General features: G+C 42.9%; 1 protein-coding gene and 1 long non-coding RNA gene across 2 annotated transcripts; one reads left to right on the top strand and one right to left on the bottom strand.

Annotated features, from left to right (window-relative positions):
• Positions 1–528: 528 nt before the first annotated feature.
• On the bottom strand, positions 529–1,135 carry LOC131238547 (uncharacterized). The gene is made up of 2 exons (XR_009167913.1): positions 1,030–1,135; positions 529–997 (listed from the first exon to the last, which is right to left on the bottom strand). It is a non-coding gene; the product is annotated as an uncharacterized LOC131238547 (long non-coding RNA).
• A 17,144-nt stretch (positions 1,136–18,279) lies between these two features.
• LOC131238923 (peroxiredoxin-2E, chloroplastic-like) lies at positions 18,280–19,726 on the top strand. Its single transcript, XM_058236507.1, has 2 exons — positions 18,280–18,603; positions 19,685–19,726. Exons 1-2 carry the CDS (start codon positions 18,280–18,282, stop codon positions 19,724–19,726), a joined length of 366 nt encoding a protein of 121 aa, XP_058092490.1.
• The last annotated feature ends 256 nt before the right edge of the window (positions 19,727–19,982 follow it).

Genomic DNA, 19,982 nt, shown 5'->3' on the forward strand with positions numbered 1-19,982 from the left:
TTCAGGTGACGATCCTCCCTAGTGACCTTGAGTATAAACTAGGCATACGCTGAGGTGGCGAGCCTCCCCGTAGTGACCTCGAGTGTAAACTCGTGAACTTACCTATCCACTGCTTTCATCAGGGGTAATGCCCTACAACTTGCCTATTATATGTGATTAATTAGAATTGACGACCCTAAATGGATCATTGTTTGGGTAAGTAATATAAAGGGAGGTACCTTAGCTTCCGAATCTGCTGTATGAATTAGCCTAATAAACTACTTGGGTAACACGACCATGTACCACATTGCATGTGCTTTGGTAAGAAAGCGCACGTCTAGGGAGTTTGTCATGCGCGATCATTAGATGAAGTCGCTGAGGGAGTGCAGGAGAGGGCATGTAACGCCCCGAATCTTCAGGACCCGAGTACACGACTCATTTTCCAAAAACTCGAGTGTTAACCTTAAAGGATGGTCAAAGTTGAGTATATATTTTTCTTTTATCAGAGTCAGAGTAAGCAGAGGAGCGTAGAATGGACAAGTAAGCATGAAGGAAAATTTCAAATTTCATTTAGAATATATAAGTGGTTGCCCATAATGACTTATACAAACCAATGTCTCCAAAATTAATAAATATAAGAATTACATGATACAATACATGAGAAATAGTAGAATGCACATAAATTTGAGCCGTAAGACCCCTCAACTTCTCAAGGTAGATATAGTCATGCAACTCTGGCACTTGAACCCGACTCCTCATCAGCCCGAACCTGAAAATCACTTAAACCACCTGTGCTACCTGTACGGTTATATTTATTTGATGGATAAGTGGCCAACTCAGTGTGAACTCCCCTCAAGATTACACTCTGCCGCATTAGGTAAGCATAGTTATAAAACAAAGCATACAAAATAATACATGATGCAGGTCTTATTAGATGCATGGATGTGTGAATGCAATCATCGCCCCAGGGATGCTCATCCATGCGGACAGTGGGCCGTCACCCATGTAATCATCGAACCTAGAAACATCATCTAGTCGGAATCATTGAACCTGGGAAACATCATCTAGTCGGAACAATACGTACATCATGTGCGATAGCAATAGATGCCGGTCTGTGCTATGTATGCATGATTAGCCAATTCGTTATTAATCCAATTATAACCAACCATTTTAATAAGTTCAAAGGTCACTACAAGGAGCTCTGAGCCCACCATAGGCCGACAGCTTGGGCATAGGTCCCATACCACCTCCTTAGCTCATGAGACTACCATCTTAGGATGTTTAATGGAAACATGTCGACTAGTGGCCAATCATATTACAATATATAGGGCTTACCATCACATGGTTGCACAGTATAAAATGTCGAACCCATATAGGAAAAATATCAAATAAAACCACGTAGGGCGAGTATCAAAATATGCCACATAAGGCGAATATTAAAACCATACGATAAAGATCATCCTTAAAAACCATTGGGCATAACAACCATGGATGGTAGGCCCACATCAATGATCCATCTAGACCACCACTCAATAACCACCAAGTCGAAGGTCCATTACGATCACAACTAGTCAAGTTACATCCCAAGTATGGGTGTACATTCATATGTAGGAATTTCCCACTAATGTACCAGTTTAAGTTCCGTAAGCAATCCACAAATAATCCACAAGCATGAGCAATTATACAAGATAATCATAAAGCATGTAATACAACAATTCAATTTCCACCAGCTAACACATGTGATTATAAAGGGAGATATCAATTATGAATTTAAATAAAAACTATGACTTAAGCTAATAAGAAGATGGAAAGCTCAAGGGGAAGACTCATCATCTTATATGTTGAATCGCCTTGTAGTGTAGCTAAATGCTTCACCCTTAGAATTGTATCCTACCACAAATCATGAACTTGTACAATTAGGTCCAAGTTCTAATCACTACCTAGGGTTTAAGGTCATAGCCTAGGGTTATCTTTTAGGGTTTTAGTGTAGAATTAAGGTTTAGGTTTTTGAATTCAATTCCTAGTTGATGGAACAATGATATTAATGATATTACTAATCAAAATAGTAATCTAATGATGGTTGGATAACAATATCACTAATTATTACATTATAATATTAATTATAGTTTATAGCCAATAGCATTGAAATGACCTTAATTGATATAACAGATAGGAATAATAACAATGTTATTGATAGCCAAGGTAACTTAATTGATAAAAAGAGATGAAAAATCGCACCAAAGTTGACACAGTTTGAGTCATGCTCTCCTTCCCTCCTTCTCTCTCTTCTTCTCCTTCCTTTCCTTCTTACTAGCAAGAATCTGGACTGATCCAGACTTGATGGCTCAGCTGAGTCGAGACCTGCTGACTCGGCAGTGCATAGTGCAGCCCACGCTCGCACTCACTCTTTCTTCTTCTTCCTATTCTCCTCTTCTTCCTTTTCTTTCTTTCATTTATTCTCCTTCTCTTCTCTCTCCCTAGACTTTCCAAAAGCCTGAACTGGACCAACCCACGCCCAGCCCAGATGATCAACAACCCTGACTCACCCGACTCGGCCTGATGACTCGGCTTGGTTTGAGCTGCTGGCATAGTGCAACAACTTGGTGTGGCTGCCCAACAGACGCACCCTCCCACTCCACTGATTCTCTCCTCTTTCTTTCTCTTCTTTTTCTTTCTCACCTACCTGCTGGAAACACCCAGCGATGTCCAACCATCTCGGCCTGACTCAAGCTTAGCCCGAGTGCAACGGTTACACAACGCACTCCCTCATTCTCTCCCCTCTCTATGCTTTTCTTTCACTTTCTTTTTCCTTCTTTCTCTCCCCACACCATCACTAGGTGGTGAGAATTGGAAAACGGCATCCCGAACTGAGTCTGACTTAGTTGGAATGGCGGAAAAGATGGCTGCCATTAATGGCGGATCTCGAACGGAGGCTCCCTCCTCCAATCCAACAGCATGGGATGGTTCATATGGACTATAGAAAACTTATGGATAGGCTTTTTCAAAGCTCTAGGATCGTTTGGGCGGTGGGTTCGGGAGGACAGGAAAACAGCTAGTTTCATGGCTGCGGCTGCAAAAATAAAGCGTGAGCTACTGTTCCTTGATCCACATGCCTTATATACTCACCCTAATCTTCCCTGATCTGTTGGATCAACAGCCAATGATCCGGATCTCCTTAGGCCGAAACTGCCTTCAAAACCGTGGGTAGAATGGAGACCTGTCCTGGTTTTAAAGCCCTAAACCAGAGCTAAACTGGATGACTGAGATGTGCTCAAACAGAGGGCTAAGATGAGAGGTTTTCTCCTCACACGGATCGCTCTCGTGGCAGCAGTGGAATGGGAATTCCATTTTTGGAAAGTTAGTTTTTCACAGCCCATTAGCAACTAGATTTGTGGCCACACACATGTACATCTCCATGCAAAATGGCCTAGGTTTTGATCAGACTTTAGCCGTGCACACGATGGACAGTTTGGATCCCTAAGCGGTAGTGGAGGTGGGCCATGATTGAAGCAAACGGAAATAGTCCGTTTGATACGGCCGCTGGCAGGAAACAGAGGAGAGAGGGATTTCTTCCCTTTTTGAGAAATCATGGGGTCAGCCTACGTCTAACCGTTTCAGTGATCCGGTGTGCAGTGTTCACACCGAACATGGTGTACGTGCACTCCATTTTGGGGCCCATTGTGTAACGCCCAGAAATTCGGGGGTCCAGCATAACTCAGCTCCCGAGTTTCAAAACATCACTTATTGAACATATTGAATGATGGATGTATGTTGTCTGTATGAGTGCATAAAACATGGAATAGATTAAGCCAAACTGTAAATATAATTCAGGGATAAGTGAAGAACGCAAGCGGAAGACTTAAAGAAATATATGTGTACATGTGCAAATTCCTGAAATACATATATATACCAGGTCGTACTTACAAGTGTTACTATAAAAATTACAAGTATCAAATGACATCATCTATTCCCAAAAAGAAATCCCAGAATCCCACACACAGAACGAGGCTCACTAAAACCCACCTGAAAACTGCATGAAAGAAAATGCAGCCTCATCATCCTCCAACTCCTGCTCTGCCTCAGGGGTCGCATCAATATCTGCAACTAAGACAGAGTCTGGTGGGTGTTTAAACACCGCCCCAGAACGTGGGAGTGAGTGATTAACTCAGTGGAACAATAAAGCAAAGGTTAACATGTTATCAATTCAATCAAGCAGTAATGATAAAGCAGAACAATCAAACATGTCCTAAGTACTCTTGTTAGTGCAGGGATGTATGTAGAATGATGTGTGCCCTCACTGGTACACCCTCAGGGTCTTCATCTTACGTTACGCATGACATCACCTCAAAGTGCTCCACCTCTTCTAGGCACATGCAATGCGGTGCATGAACATGATTACTAAGTTGTTATTAGTCCTTTTCATACATCAGGATTGGGAAGCTAAGGTACCTTCCTCATATCAATTTCCAAATAGCGATCCATTCTAGGGTCGTCAGTCCTAGACAATCTCATACGATCATATGATTTTAGGTCGCTGCAAAGGGCTCGTCACCAATCAATGCACGACTATCATACCTTCGTTACTACAATAAGGCTCGTCACCTCAATTCGGTATCCAGGTATGCTCGAGGTCACTACAAAGGGCTCGTCACCAATCAATGTAGGCCGACAGCACGAATATAGTGTCCCATGCTACCATAATCGGCTCACGAGTTTGGTTGCTCACTGGTCACTACGGGGAGGCTCGTCACCCCATCGTAGGCCGACAGCTCGACCATGGTGTCCCATACCACCATGTCCGGCTCATGACTCTTAGCGGATTAAGGTACAATGGTTAATACGATTTCATCGGTAAGTCTGGTACCCTAGACTCATACAATAGCGTCCATACATGGTGAACATACATCAGACAATCGGGTTACTTGACAAACTCGACTAGCACGAGCCCACGTTGGGTTGAACGACATAGAGTGCGCAAACACTCCGTGTGGCCAAACCACTGCCGACAACTCTCATACGACTCGGGTTCATCTAATCAGGTCCTACGTGGCGAAAGCAATCTCAGCTACGAACTCAAGGCCGATTACCGATTTCCTGGACTATTTCATAGCCCCAAACACATTCCACTACAATAGATATTCATATCAACAATTTAGAATAGTAATGGAACAACAACTCAAATCATGTAGTATGTGAGCATTTGAAGAATATCAACTTAACATGGATTTACACATAAGTAATGCTTGAAGTTAAACAACAAAGGATGTGACTTGCATGTAGGAAATCATACACATCAATAGGAGAGTTGAGAATCGCTCCTCAATGCCCATACTAGGTTAATATATTGCACAACAGATCATTCAGACTTTTCTACAAACACTTAGAATACATAGGTCAACATACATGACGTATGTTGGAATACACACATTTGGACAATTCCTTTTGCCAAGGAGTTGTCACACATACATCTTGCATAAATACACGACAAATAATCATGGCAAACATATGCTCATATTTTATACATATACGGTACTTCCTACATACACATAGAATATACAAATCTCAATATATCACATGCATATCAGGAACGTAAAATAAACATAGCATTTGGCATGTGAAAACTCATCTATAACAAGAATAAACCATTAGCTGGCATTGAAAGCCTTGAAAACCATAACCTATACGATTAAAGTCCGCACCTTAAACCAGAAATAGAACACCGAACTGATTCAGATGATATTCTTTGTCAACGACGACTAGACAACCTAAGGCAAGAATAGAAATGACCTACAATACACATAAACTATTCTAAGCTCTAAAACAGATTAGGGTTAGGTTAACTTACCCAAAGATGAACTTAGAATCGCTGGAATAACGATTCAAAAGTGAAGGTTTAAGGATGTAGAGTAATAGGAATGAATCCAAGAATGATTCACCAACTTCTCTCTCACTTTCTCTCTCTTTTCCTCTCTCTTTCTTAGCTAGGGTTAGGAAATTCGTATAGAAAAGAGAGTTAGGGTTTTAAGGTCTATATATAGGCCTAACATTGATGAAAATAACCCCAAGGCCAAGGTATACTTAGGTTATAACCAAAACAAGCTTCTCTCAATCCAACGGAGCACTTCTGGTGGGCCTTTTTCCATGTGCGGTTGGACTTAAGCTCACTGACCATGGATCTAGGTCAGGCTGAGTTTTCGTACCGATCAGATATTCAGATCAACCGTGGCGGACCACACTCAATTCAACAGTCACTGAAACGCGATCAGGTCCACAAGCACTATGACCTGCCTAGGCCATCTTCCCTGATCCGAGGGTGAAATTGTGTCAGAATCCAACGGTCATATTGCTTAAAATCATCGCGCAAACAACACGACTCAGATTTCATAAAAGCATATTTAATTTCTCACCGTTCTCACACTCTTCACTCTGGACTCAATCAAATCGACCCAGAACATCATCTGGACTTGATTTTTGAGGTGTTGGTCAAGTTCAACATAGTGACCAATACTGCCTAAGATCATTGCTATCGGACTTTCGACGCGTAGTCCAGGTCCGATCCAAAGCTTCCAAAAATTCCCAAGAGCAACTGGATTTAGCGATGAATCCCAGATTTCAGAGTAACCTAGCGCTAATGATTCTACATGTTTTGAGTCATGCAGATCAAATTTAAAGTGATTGATGCGAATTTCACAAGCAATCGAGTTTAGCACTAATTACCCCACAATAACATCTAAGGAAAATAGAGGTAGTACTCGGGTCTTAGCACAAAATTTTCTGGGTCATTACAATCTACCCCTCTCAAAGAAAATTCCATCCTCGAAATTCATACCTTCTCATATTCCTCATGGATCTGAGGGTAGCTCTTTCTGACCTCAGCTTCAGACTCCCAAGTAGCCTGTTCCTCACTATGATGCGTCCATAGAACTTTCACAAGAGGGATGACCTTGCTACGCAATGCCTGCTCCTTCCTGTTTAGAATACGCGTCGGTCGCAGTACATATGTGACATCCTCGCTCAACTGCACCTGCTCCCAACTAATAATATATGAAGGATTAGGAACGTACTTCTTCAGCATAGAAACATGAAATACGTTATGCATGCCCGCAAGAGGTGTGGGCAAAGCAAGGCGGTATGCTATCGCTCCCACTCGATCCAGAATTTGAAATGGACCAATAAATCTTGCGTAAGCTTTCCCTTCTTACCGAACCGCAGAACTTCCTTCATAGGGGAAACCTTAAGAAATACATGGTCTCCAAACTCAAACTCAAGCGGTCGCCGCCTCGTATCAGCGTAACTCTTCTGCCTACTCTGGGCTATCAAAAGTCGACGCTGAATAATGTCAACTTTCTCTGAAGTCACCTACACCAATTCCGGGCCAATCAAACTACGCTCGCCAACTTCTGCCTAGCAATGCGGTGCTCTGCACGGGCGACCATACAACGCCTCATAGGGAGCCATGCCAATACTCGCCTGGAAACTGTTATTATACGCGAACTCTGCATAAGGAAGACAATCATCCCAACTGTCCTTGAAATTCAAAGCACAAGCTCGCAACATGTCTTCCAGAATCTGATTCACATGTTCCGTCTGCCCATCTGTCTGCGGATGAAACGTAGTGCTGAACTTCAATTTCACACCCATCGCTTCCTGGATACGAGTCTAGAAGATAGATGTGAAATGCGTGTCTCTGTTAGACACAATCTCCAAGGGAACTCCATGCAGACGTACAATCTCCTTGATGTACAATCTAGTCAACTGGTCTGCAGAGTTTGCGACTCTGATCGATAAGAAATGAGCCGACTTCGTCAATCGGTCGACGATCACCCAAATAAAGTCATGTCCCTTCCTCGTTCTCGGCAACCCAGAAATAAAGTCCATAGAGATGAAGTCCCACTTCCATTCTGCTATGGGCATGGGCTGCAGCAGCCCAGGAGGTCGGTGATGCTCTGCCTTGACCTGCTGGCACGTGAGACAACGAGATACAAAATCAGCAATATGGACCTTCATGTTGTCCCACCAATAAGATCTTCTCATATCCTGATACATCTTCATGCTACCTGGATGCATCGCAAGCTTAGAACTATGGGCTAACTCGAGAACCTCCCATCTCAAGTCAGGAATATCTGGAACACATAATCGGCCACGAAATCGTAGGCCCTCATCAGAACCAATACTCCACTCAGAGTTCTCATCTGTACTAACCCGCTTTCTCATATTCGCCAAAAGCTCATCATCTGCCTTAGCTGTAATGATCTTCTCGTCAATGAGGGACTGTACACGAATGTGTGCGATAACCTCATATGGCTCTTCCACCGTAAGTTTCTGCTCAAAGTCTCGCACAAACTCCAACATATCTCATTCTACTATCATTAGCGGAGCCGCAAACTCTATAGCCTTCTTGCGACTCAACGCGTCTGCCATAAGGTTCGCCCTGCTCGGATGGTAAGAAACATCGAACTTAAAGTCTTTCAATGTTTCTATCCATCGGCGCTACCTTATATTCAAGTCATGTTGCATGAAAATATACTTAAGGCTCCTGTGGTCGCAAAAGAGCTCGAACTCCTCTCCATAGAGGTAATGTCTCCAGAGCTTTAATGCGAAAATGACAACTGTCAACTCCAGGTCGTGTGTAGGGTAATTCTCTTCGTGTTTCCTCAACTGTCGCGAAGCATAAGCAATCACCCTGTCCTTCTGCATAAGGACACAACTCAGGCCAACGCGAGAGGCGTCAGTATATATCGTATACTCAACCCCTTGCTCTGGCAATACTAGCATAAGGGCAGACGTCAACTTGTCCTTCAGCTCTTGAAAAGCTACCTCCGCCCTCTCATTCCAAGCAAACTTCAAATCTTTCCGTGTTAGCTGAGACAACGGTCTGGCTATCTTCGAGAAGTCTCGTATGAAGCGTCGATAATAGCCTGCTAGACCCAGAAAGCTCCTTACCTTAGTAACTGAACCAGGCTGCTTCCAATCCTGAACTGCAGCTACCTTGGCAAGATCAACAGTTATCCCTTCCTTGGACACCACATGTCCCAGGAACTTGACTTCCTCTTTCCAGAAATCACACTTTTTGAACTGCGCAAAAAGCTGATTCTTCCTGAGAGTATCCAAAACTGCTCTTAAGTGCTCCTCGTGCTCTTCCCGACTCGTAGAATAAATCAAAATGTCATCGATAAAGACAATGACGAATCGGAATAAGAATGACCGAAACACTCTATTCATCAGATCCATGAACATGGCCGATGCGTTCGTAAGATGGAACGACATCACAAGGAACTCATAGTGACCGAAGCTAGTCCTGAAAGCGATCTTCTGCACATCCTCATTCTTGACGCGCAACTGGTGATACCCTAACTGCAGATTAACCTTCGAAAAGTACCGTGCCCCTTTCAATTTATCAAATAAATCATCGATCCTAGGCAAAGGGTACTTATTCTTCACAGTTACCAGATTTAACCTACGATAATCAATACATAATCGTAAGGAGCCATCTTTCTTCTTCACAAACAAGACAGGTGCTCCCCAAGGAGACACACTAGGCCGAATAAAGCCCAAATCCAATAAATCATCTATCTGCTTCCTCAATTCCTCCATTTCACTCGGAGGCATACGATAGGTGGGCAAAGAAATGGGCACTACACCAGGCATGAGATCGATAGTAAAGTCAATCTCACGCTGAGGAGGTAATCTAGGAATCGACACAAACACATCTTCAAACTCCCGAACTACGGGCATGCTTTTAAACGCCGATTCAGCCATACTCTCCAACAGAGAAGTATAATAATCAAGACGAAAAGGGTAACTAACCTTAACTGGGAAAGTAATTGTCTCGCCCTCAGGTCCATGAATTGTCACCGACCTTGCTTCATAATCAATCTATGCTCGCATCCTCGTGAGCCAATCCATACCCATAATAACATCGTAATAAAAAAGAGGTGCTACAAAAAAAATCAACACGAATCGATCCACTTCCTAGATCAACCCAACAATCCATACAACGCTTGTTCATAGCAGAGGAGATCCCCATAGCGGTAGTGAGCGTCACTCTTTTCATAGAAACAGTGCTCAAACTTAAACGCCTAACTGCCGCATATGATATAAGAGAGGTAGTAGACCCTATATCCACTAACATAGAAACGAGACTACCTTTAATGTGCACTGTAACCTCGAAGGATCTCGGCACCAAGTCAGCCATATGCGCTTTAGCTGAGAGCTCATGAACTCGAGCCTGTTGTTAACGATTCGGGTACAGTAGGTCTGAAGGATGGATGAGGTGGCACTGAACGAAGAGGTGGTGGTGAAATCACCTGAGGCATCGGACGACTAACCCTCTGCGGTGGAGTAAAACCACTGTCCCGCATACGCAAAAAGCAAAAACGATCCAAATGCCCCATCTAATATAGAAAATCTACCATCAGTCGCGTACACTCGCTGTCGTTGCTCCACCTTGGATATACATTGAATGTACACATATGGTGAAGCAAGCGGAAGTCGTCCGTCATGTTGGTAGCTAGAAGAGTTCTGTTAGGCTACTATTCAACCAGACGACCACACAAGAGCCAGGTGCGACGATCCCTCTCGCGCATACTATTCAAATTCTTCTCACTGGCATGCACCTCACTAAGTGGCACATTCAGGAGTTGGGATATCAAAGCGATGTTGACCGTGGCCTCCCGACCGCTACCACAAGGAATCTTGAACTGCAGAGGCTCCAGTGACGGATCACGAATGTTGGCATAAAAAGCTTGAACAGTGCTTGCATTGGCGCGATACTCGCCCTCAAATAAGGGACACCAACCCGCCCCTTCCAGGCACTCCAACAATAGAAACTCACCAAATAGCCTAGGCCCGGCTTCATCCACGGGCACTCTCTTCTTCCCCATCAAAGAAAGAAGGGTAGAGATGGAAAATATGGCCGTGATGAACTCAAAGAGGGCCATGGAAAATGAGAGAAATGGGAGAAATGGGAAGGATGGTGAAACTTCCACACACTTGAGATCCCAAAGGAGGATTTGAGAGCCCAAATGCGAAGAAAAGAAAGTGTAAACAGTAATGGGGGTGAGGTTTTAAGATGGGTTGGTTGGGTGTGCACGAAAATGAAAGAAGAAGGAGATTTGGGAAGGATTTTGGTGGAGTTTTGAGAGGAACTTGAAGAAAATGAGAGCTTGGGAGGGTGGATTGTGAAGGAGATAGGGTTTAGGGAAGGTTTTAATTAGCAAACCATGGAAGGGTGGGCCACACTAGGCCACAAAGTCGTCGGCCGAGCAGGCCCGCTGATCGGCGAGGGCTCGCCGAATTGGCGAGAACATCGCCGGTCTCTGGACCGTCCAGTGATGGCTTACCGTTTGGGCGAGGTCCTCTTGGTCCCTTAGCTCTAGAATGATGTGGGTCCCCTTGGAAATGCCCCGATCGGCCCCTTTGTTTGATTCGACGCCTATTGGGCCATTAGAGTTAAAATCTGATACAAACTGAGGTTTTGTTGACAATTGAAGGGTTGAGATGGGATGATAAATCATCTAGACTCGTCAAGGGACGGTCTAGAAGAGATTTTGGGTCGCTGTGTATGATCAGGAGTGCGGACAGACTCGATCTCGGCGATCATTTTCAGTAAACTTTCGCCGATAGAAGCAACGGGACACCAACACAAAATTTACGATAAACTCGCACCCAAATACACGAAGGTGGCAACAGCGTGTGGTGTGTGACCATAACCCAGGTCCGGTTTAATCCAATTCATGCTCTGATACCAACTTGTAACGCCCTGAAATTCGGGGGTCGAGCATAACTCAACTCTGGAGTTTCAAAACATCACTTATGCAACATATTGAATGATGGATGTATGTTGTCTGTATGAGTGCATAAAACATGGAATAGATTAAGCCAAGCTATAAATATAATTCAGGGATAAGTGAAGAACGCAAGCGGAAGACTTAAAGAAATATATGTGTACATATGTAAATCCCTGAAATACATATACATACCAGGTCGTACTTACAAGTGTTACTATAAAAATTACAAGTATCAAATGACATCATCTATTCCCAAAAAGAAATCCCAGAATCCCACACACAGAACGAGGCTCACTAGAACCCACCTGAAAACTGCATGAAAGAAAATGCATCCTCATCATCCTTGAACTCCTGCTCTGCCTCAGGGGTGGCATCAATATCTACAACTAAGACAGAGTCTGGTGGGTGTTTAAACACCACCCTAGAATGTGGGAGTGAGTGATTAACTCAGTGGAATAATAAAGCAAAGGTTAACATGTTATCAATTCAATCAAGCAGTAATGATAAAGCAGAACAATCAAACATGTCCTAAGTACTCTTGTTAGTGCAGGGATGTATGTAGAATGATGTGTGCCCTTGCCGGTACACCCTCAGCGTCTTCATCTTACGTTATGCATGACATCACCTCAAAGTGCTCCACCTCTTCTAGGCACATGCAATGCGGTGCATGAACATGATTACCAAGTTGTTATTAGTCCTTTTCATACAGCAGGATTGGGAAGCTAAGGTACCTTCCTCATATCAATTTCCAAACAGTGATCCATTCTAAGGTCGTCAGTCCTAGACAATCTCATACGATCATATGATTTTAGGTCGCTGCAAAGGGCTCGTCACCAATCAATGCACGCCTATCATACCTTCGTTACTACAATAAGGCTCGTCACCTCAATGCGGTATCCAGGTATGCTCGAGGTCACTACAAAGGGCTCGTCACTAATCAATGTAGGCCGACAGCACGAATATAGTGTCCCATACCACCATAATCGGCTCACGAGTTTGGTTGCTCACTGGTCACTACGGGGAGGCTCGTCACCCCAGCGTAGACCGACAGCTCGACCACGGTGTCCCATACCACCATGTCCAGCTCATGAGTCTTAGTGAATCAAGGTACAATGGTTAATAGGATTTCATCGGTAAGTCTGGTACCCTAAATTCATACAATAGCATCCATACATGGTGAACATACATCGGACAATCGGGTTACTTGACGAACTCGACTAGCACAAGCGCACGTTGGGTTAAACGACATAGAGTGCGCAAACACTCCGTGTGGCCAAACCACTGCTGACAACTCTAATACGACTCGGGTTCGTCTAATCACGTCCTACGTGGCGAAAGCAATCTCAGCCACGAACTCAAGGCCGATTACCGATTTCCTAGACTATTTCATAGCCCCAAACACATTCCACTACAATAGATATTCATATCAACAATTTAGAATAGTAATGGAACAACAACTCAAATCATATAGTATGTGAGCATTTAAAGAATATCAACTTAACATGGATTTACACATAAGTAGTGCTTGAAGTTAAACAACAAAGGATGTGACTTGCATGTAGGAAATCATACACATCAATAGGAGAGTTGAGAATTGCTCCTCAACGCCCATACTAGGTTAATATATTGCACATCAGATCATTCAGACATTTCTACAAACACTTAGAATACATAGGTCAACATACATGACGTATGTTGGAATACACACATTTGGACAATTCCTTTTGCCAAGGAGTTGTCACACATACATCTTGCATAAATACAGGACAAATAATCATGGTAAACACATGCTCATATTTTATATGTATACGGTACTTCCTATATACACATAGAATACACAAATCTCAATATATCACATGCATATCAGGAACGCAAAATAAACGTAGCATTTAACATCTGAAAACTCATCCATAACAAGAATAAACCATTAGCTGGCATTGAAAGCCTTGAAAACCATAACCTATACGATTAAAGTCCGCACCTTAAGCCATAAATAGAACACCGAACTGATTTAAACGATATGTCTTCGTCAATGACGACTAGACAACCTAAGGCAAGAATAGAAATGAGCTACAACACACATAAACTATTCTAAGCTCTAAAACAGATTATGGTTAGGTTAACTTACCCAAAGATGAACTTAGAATCGCTAGAATAACGATTCAAAAGTGAAGGTTTAAGGATGCAGAGTAACAGGAAAGAATCTAAGAATGATTCACCAACTTCTCTCTCACTTTCTCTCACTTTTCCTCTCCCTTTCTTAGCTAGAGTTAGGAAATGCGTATGGAAAAGAGAGTTAGGGTTTTAAGGTCTATATATAGGCCTAACATTGATGAAAATAACCCCAGGGCCAAGGTATACTTAGGTTATAACCAAAACAAGCTTCTCTCGATCCAATGGAGCACTTCCAGTGGGCCTTTTTCCACGTGCGGTCGGACTTAAGCTCACTGACCATGGATCTAGGTCAAGCTGAGTTTTCGTACCGATCGGATCTTCAGATCAACCGTGGTGGACCACACTCAATTCAACGGTCACCGAAACTCGATCAGGTCCACAAGCACTATGACCTGCTTGGGCCATCTTCTCTGATCCGAGGGTGGAATTGGGTCAGAATCCAATGGTCAGATTTCTTAAAATCATCGCGCAAGCGACACGACTCAGATTTCATAAAAGCATATTTAATTTCTCACCGTTCTCACACTCTTCACTACGGACTCAATCAAATCGACCCAGAACATCATCTGGACTTTATTTTTGAGGTAATGGTCAAGTCCAACATGGTGACCAATACTGCCTAAGATCATCGCTATCAGACTTTCGACGCGCGGTCTAGGTCCGATCCAAAGCTTCCAAAAATTCCCAAGAGCAACTGTATTTAGCGATGAATCCCAGATTTCAGAGTAACCTAGCGCTAATGATTCTACAGGTTTTGAGTCATGCAGATCAAATTTAAAGTGATTGATGCGAATTTCACAAGCAATCGAGTTTAGCACTAATTACCCCAGAATAACATCTAAGGAAAATAGAGGTAGTACTCGGGTCTTGGCATAAAATTTTTCGGGTCATTACACATTGTGATTGAATCATGAGATCTGCACTGTTCGTTCCTCTTGGGGAGCCCTGTATTAGCCTCTAACCAAAGATGGGGTAGATCCAAGGTCTAGGTGGGCCATACAAGTTGATTACTAGCTCCAATGGTGGCTTTCTATTGATCTAGTGGTCGGATCACCTCGAGATTGGATGTCAACGGTTGAAAGTGTCCAAGGGGCCATTTGTAAGGCTTTTATCATTTATTATTAACTGATGCTTATATGAATATAGATTTCATTACTTTTGTATATTTCTTATCATCAAAATAATTACAATCTCACATATGATATATAAATATGGTTCCTAATATTAACATACTACTACGTACATGCTTATTAATCACATATCTATTAACACATAATTCATAATAACAGCTTATAAACATATGTATAAATGAATTGAAAATATAATATTAAAATCATATTTGTATTCAGTAATATTGTTGGATGATATAAAATTTTATTAAAATATCTAATAATCTTTTGTATACATTTTTTTAAAGGATATTTAATACTACATAAATATTTATAGTTCAATTATTCATTGTAAAATTTTCATTCGTTATGTTTATTTAATATAATATTATTTTCATAATATTCCATGTACATTAAATATATGCATATCAGCCCATTACGATACATTTTCAGATAGATTATTAAAATATATCTAATAATATACTTATTAGATATCATATGACTTATGGATGGTTTGGTTCATCTATCAAGTAATTGAAATTATAATACAAGATTTATTTGATGTTGTAGCGGTCTTTACGTTCAGGTTTAGGCTAGGACGTGTGGACATTTAATTTAATTAGACTGGTATTTATACTAAGTTAGGTTACGAGGCAACACCCAGTAGTGAAAAGTACGGGGTGTTACAGGGCATGCATCATTACTACATATCATTCCTACATTAACAAGAATAATTAGGAAGTGATTGTTGTATTGCTTTATCATTACTACTTGATTAAATTGATAACATGTTAACCTTTGCCTTATAGTACCATTGAGTTAATCACTCACTCCCACTCCGGGACGGTGTTTTAAAACACCAACCAGAATCTGATTTAGATGCAGGTTATGACGAGGCTTTCATGACGGAGCTAGATTTCATTGACGAGGAGGAGTTCTCTTACGTTCAGCTCTCAGGTAGGTCTGTGTAGACCTAGAGCTATGTCATCGAGATTATAGGGATATTGGATTAGTTGAACATTTACATTTTGATATTTTGTGTATTTTGAAACAAATTATTGATATATTCAGCCCAGCTACATGATCATACTCTGGAGGTTATGAAACTCGTACATATACTTTATATACTCATCTCAGTCTTTCGCTTGCTTAATTACATTAACTCTAGAGTATGATATGCTGTTTTAGTGTAATCCCACTCATGTTTAATGCACTAATATGGATAACATTTAAACATCATTATCTATGTTGCATAAGTGATGCGTTGGAATTTGGGAGTTGAGCTTTGCTTGACCCCCAATTTTCGGAGCATTACAAGTTGGTATCAGAGCATGATTTGGATTAAATTAGACCTATGTTATGGTTACACGATGCACTTTGACGCACTTTGACTTAGGTGAGGGTGAAAAATATAGAAATGATCGTAGGATTCCAATTTTCACTGATGGGCAAGATTGACAGTCGAAATGTAACCCGTTTGCATCTGAGATCCTATAAAATGATCTTGATTCCTTCTTAGGCCATCAAATGACGGGTTTCAACTATTACCCGGCAAATCCCAAACTAAAAACACGCCAAAAGGTGTGAATATGTGTGAAATGGACCGAAGAATGCATTTCACAGACATAGGGGCCCATACCATAAAATTCGGTGGGACCTAAGGGGTCCCCCACACCATTTCAGAGCCCCAGGAGGGGGAGGCCACCTCTCACAGGCGGCGGTAATGCCACCTATCTAGGGGACCACATCGCGCCCAGCCCACCTCTAGTAGGGTCGCAGCGGGCCTGCGGATCCAGCAGCCCACCGCCCTAACCCACATGTGTGGGGCCTTACACTTGTGTGTGACTGACCCATTTGGGTCCCCTTTGCCTCCCTTTGTCCATTCCACCCCCATTCCAAGCTTCCAAACCCTCCAAATTCACATTTCCTCTCTCAAATATCCCTTTCGTACACAAAGCTCCTTCTTCTTTTACATTACACACCCATCCTCCACCATTTTCCTCAAAACCCTTTCTTACAACCCTTCATCTTCCCTTTTCTTACCTATTTGAGCACAAAAGCTCTCTTTTGTGACTCATAGCCCTCCAAATCCACAAACCCATCTCACCTTTCAAGCTTTTCCAACCCCATTGCTCTTTTCGAGTTAGTTGCTACTATTTTCTCCCTCTCCACCCTCTTTTCCCTTATGGGAAAGAAGAGGGCATCCGTGGATGAAGCCGAGCCTAGCCGCCCAACTCGTTCGAGGAAGAAGACGGGTGTCGAAGCAAGCACGAGCACTGAGTAAGAAAGGAGATCAAAGCGCGATCTAGACCTACGGATCCTTATCAAAAGATCGCTACTGGTGGGCATCGAATTAGGTAGGTTCCATAACCGAAGAGTTATATTCGAGGCTCATGTGGATGAAAGGCTTTTCGGGTTGTACCCAATAATGAACATGCTCTTGGAAAATGGATGGGGTCCCATATTTGAGGGAAATACCCATGCGAGCGAAGGGGCAGTGCATGCCTTCTATGCTCATATACGGGACCCACTACTGGAGCCACTACAGTTTATTATCCCTTTGGGAAGAGAGGAAGTCATAATCAATGTTGACATGATAGCTTGTATTATGGGTATGGAGCGTGGACTTGTACATGCTAGCGAGGCAAACCACATTAGTGAGTGATTAAGGAATCGCCGCACCCGTTTCCTCTACAGCCAACTTGAGTGGTGGAGGTAAGGAAATAGCCTTGCATCAACCAAATTAACAAGCGATTTTCACCTGCTCCACCACATATTCACATATAGTGTAAACCCCAGGTGGAGTAACTAGGGGTGCACATTTAACTGTTGGAACCGTGTAACCAGACCGAAACCATTAGATCGGTCCGGTTTAGTCTGATTCGAGGTGTTAATGGTCTGGTTCCAGTTCCCGAATTTTGAAAACGGTTGATTACGGATCGGTTCCGATTTAGGGTCCTGTAAAACCGAATCGAACTATTGATCCGAACCGTTAACCGAATCGTAGAACCAATCCGTGACAGGAACCGTGGATTTGAACTGTTGATCTGATGTATTTAAAACAAAAAAAAACCTTAAGTTGCCTAAGTCCACACCCTGCCCTCTCTGGCGTCGCACTCCCTGCCCCCTGCCCTCTCTCTCACCGGACTCCCTGCCCTCTACCCCTCTCTCTTGCTGCACTCTCTGCCCTCTTCCCCTCCAAACCCTCACGATTTACCTCCTCTACCATGCCCTCTACCCCCACCATCACCGCCGCCATCTCTGTCGGTGACAAGTTGCCGGAATCCACCTTCTCCTACTTCGATGCTACCTGTGAACTCCAGACGGTCACCGTCTCTGACCTCACCACCAAGAAGAACACAATCTTGTTTGTGGTTCCCAACACCTTCACGCTAACCTGCTCACAGAAGCACCTCCCGGGCTTCATCGAGCGGGCGATTGACTTCCGGTCCAAGGGTGTGGACACGATGGTGAAGGCTGTTGTGAACCAGGTTACAGACAACTACTACAGGCCAGATCTGAAGAATGTGATGCTTGCTAGGCTGAGTGTTGTGTGCAGGAGTCTTTAGGTTGCTAACTCTGGAGTTAAGAAGAGGAACAGGCAGGCAGCTAAAATCCATGGTAGGAAGTGAGTATAGTTACAGCTAAAATCCTTAGTTTGCCCTCTTTTTTGAATTTCTAGAAAATCACTACAGTAAGTGAAGGATATGGGACCTACCTTTTTATTCTTCAGAAGTTACCAGGTCTGTTAGAGCTAATTTGGGTTTGGTAAAAAAAATGTAAAAAAAAAAGCGCGTGGACACGATCGCCTACATCTCTGTCAACAATGCTTTTTAAAAGGCCAAAACTATGGATCTGATCCGAGACCGAACTGTTCTTCACGGTCTAGTTCCGGTTTGGTTCTAGGGTGCTAACGGTCCGGTTCTGGTTCCAATATTTGCAGAACCGTTAGGAACGGTTCGGTTTCGGTTTCACCCCAAAACCAGACTAAACCGACCCGTGTGCACCCCTAGGAGTAACTGCACGGAATGTACTCGGCTTATGGTGGATTTCTTATACAAAGCTGGTAAGGGAGACAAGCTATGTCTGCCTACATTCATACTATCTTAGATTATGGGTACTGCACGATCTATATAGGGAGATGCCTCACTTCCCTTCGGCCGACTTATTTGTAAAATTTCCCACCACTTTAGTTTCAGACTCCATATGGGTGACATTGCCCCAATTCATATCATTAGTGACATTACGCTCAATAATATGGGCATAAGCCCTAGGTAGCGACAAGCAAGGCTTGATGAGTATGGGGATGAGATAAACGAAGAGGAAGAAAGTAGTGGAGAAGAGGAGGAGGATGAAATAGAGGAAGGAAGTGTGGGCGAAGGCAGTGATGAAGAGGGAAGTGATGAGGAAGAGCAGGAAGAGGAAGAAGCTGAGGCCCAAGATGTAGATAGAGAGCCTGCTACTGCTACACATGATGACCGCCATGATCAGGCTACCTTAGAAGCCTGCATGACTCAGATTGAAGAGAACCAAGCCGCCCTGAGATAAGAGGTCAAGGAAGATTAGGCCCATCTGAAATAGAAAATCAAGAGGATGTCTCACACTCTGAAGACCCTCCTGTGTTGTATGCAGGACAAGGGTGCTCCCCCACCATCACCAGAGTCAGACGACTAGTCATATGTTATAGTCATCTTTGGATTTTCCTTGTTTTTTGTTTTCCTTTGTAATAGCCTTGGTAGGCTTGGTTGGTTGCTAGTGTGCTTAATGTTTGAAGCTTTTGTTAGATTAGTTCACATACATCTTCGGTCACGATCCATGTAAGTCCACAACTCATGTATTGTGACAATTGTGGTTAAATGAAATGCAAGAAGCTTCTTTTGATTTGGAATGTGTAGAATGCTTGAAAAAAAAAATATCGAGTGTTGTTATT

This window comes from Magnolia sinica, chromosome 3 (genome assembly GCF_029962835.1).
Source record: "Magnolia sinica isolate HGM2019 chromosome 3, MsV1, whole genome shotgun sequence".
In the NCBI taxonomy this organism is placed as follows: domain Eukaryota; kingdom Viridiplantae; phylum Streptophyta; class Magnoliopsida; order Magnoliales; family Magnoliaceae; genus Magnolia; species Magnolia sinica.

Excerpts from the sequence above, each read along its gene's own strand:
- LOC131238923 (XM_058236507.1), top strand. The coding sequence starts at position 18,280 with ATGCCCTCTACCCCCACCATCACCGCCGCCATCTCTGTCGGTGACAAG. Across the intron at positions 18,604-19,684 it reads TGCTTGCTAGGCTGAGTGTT|GACAAGGGTGCTCCCCCACC; the intron begins GTGTGCAGGAGT and ends TGTTGTATGCAG.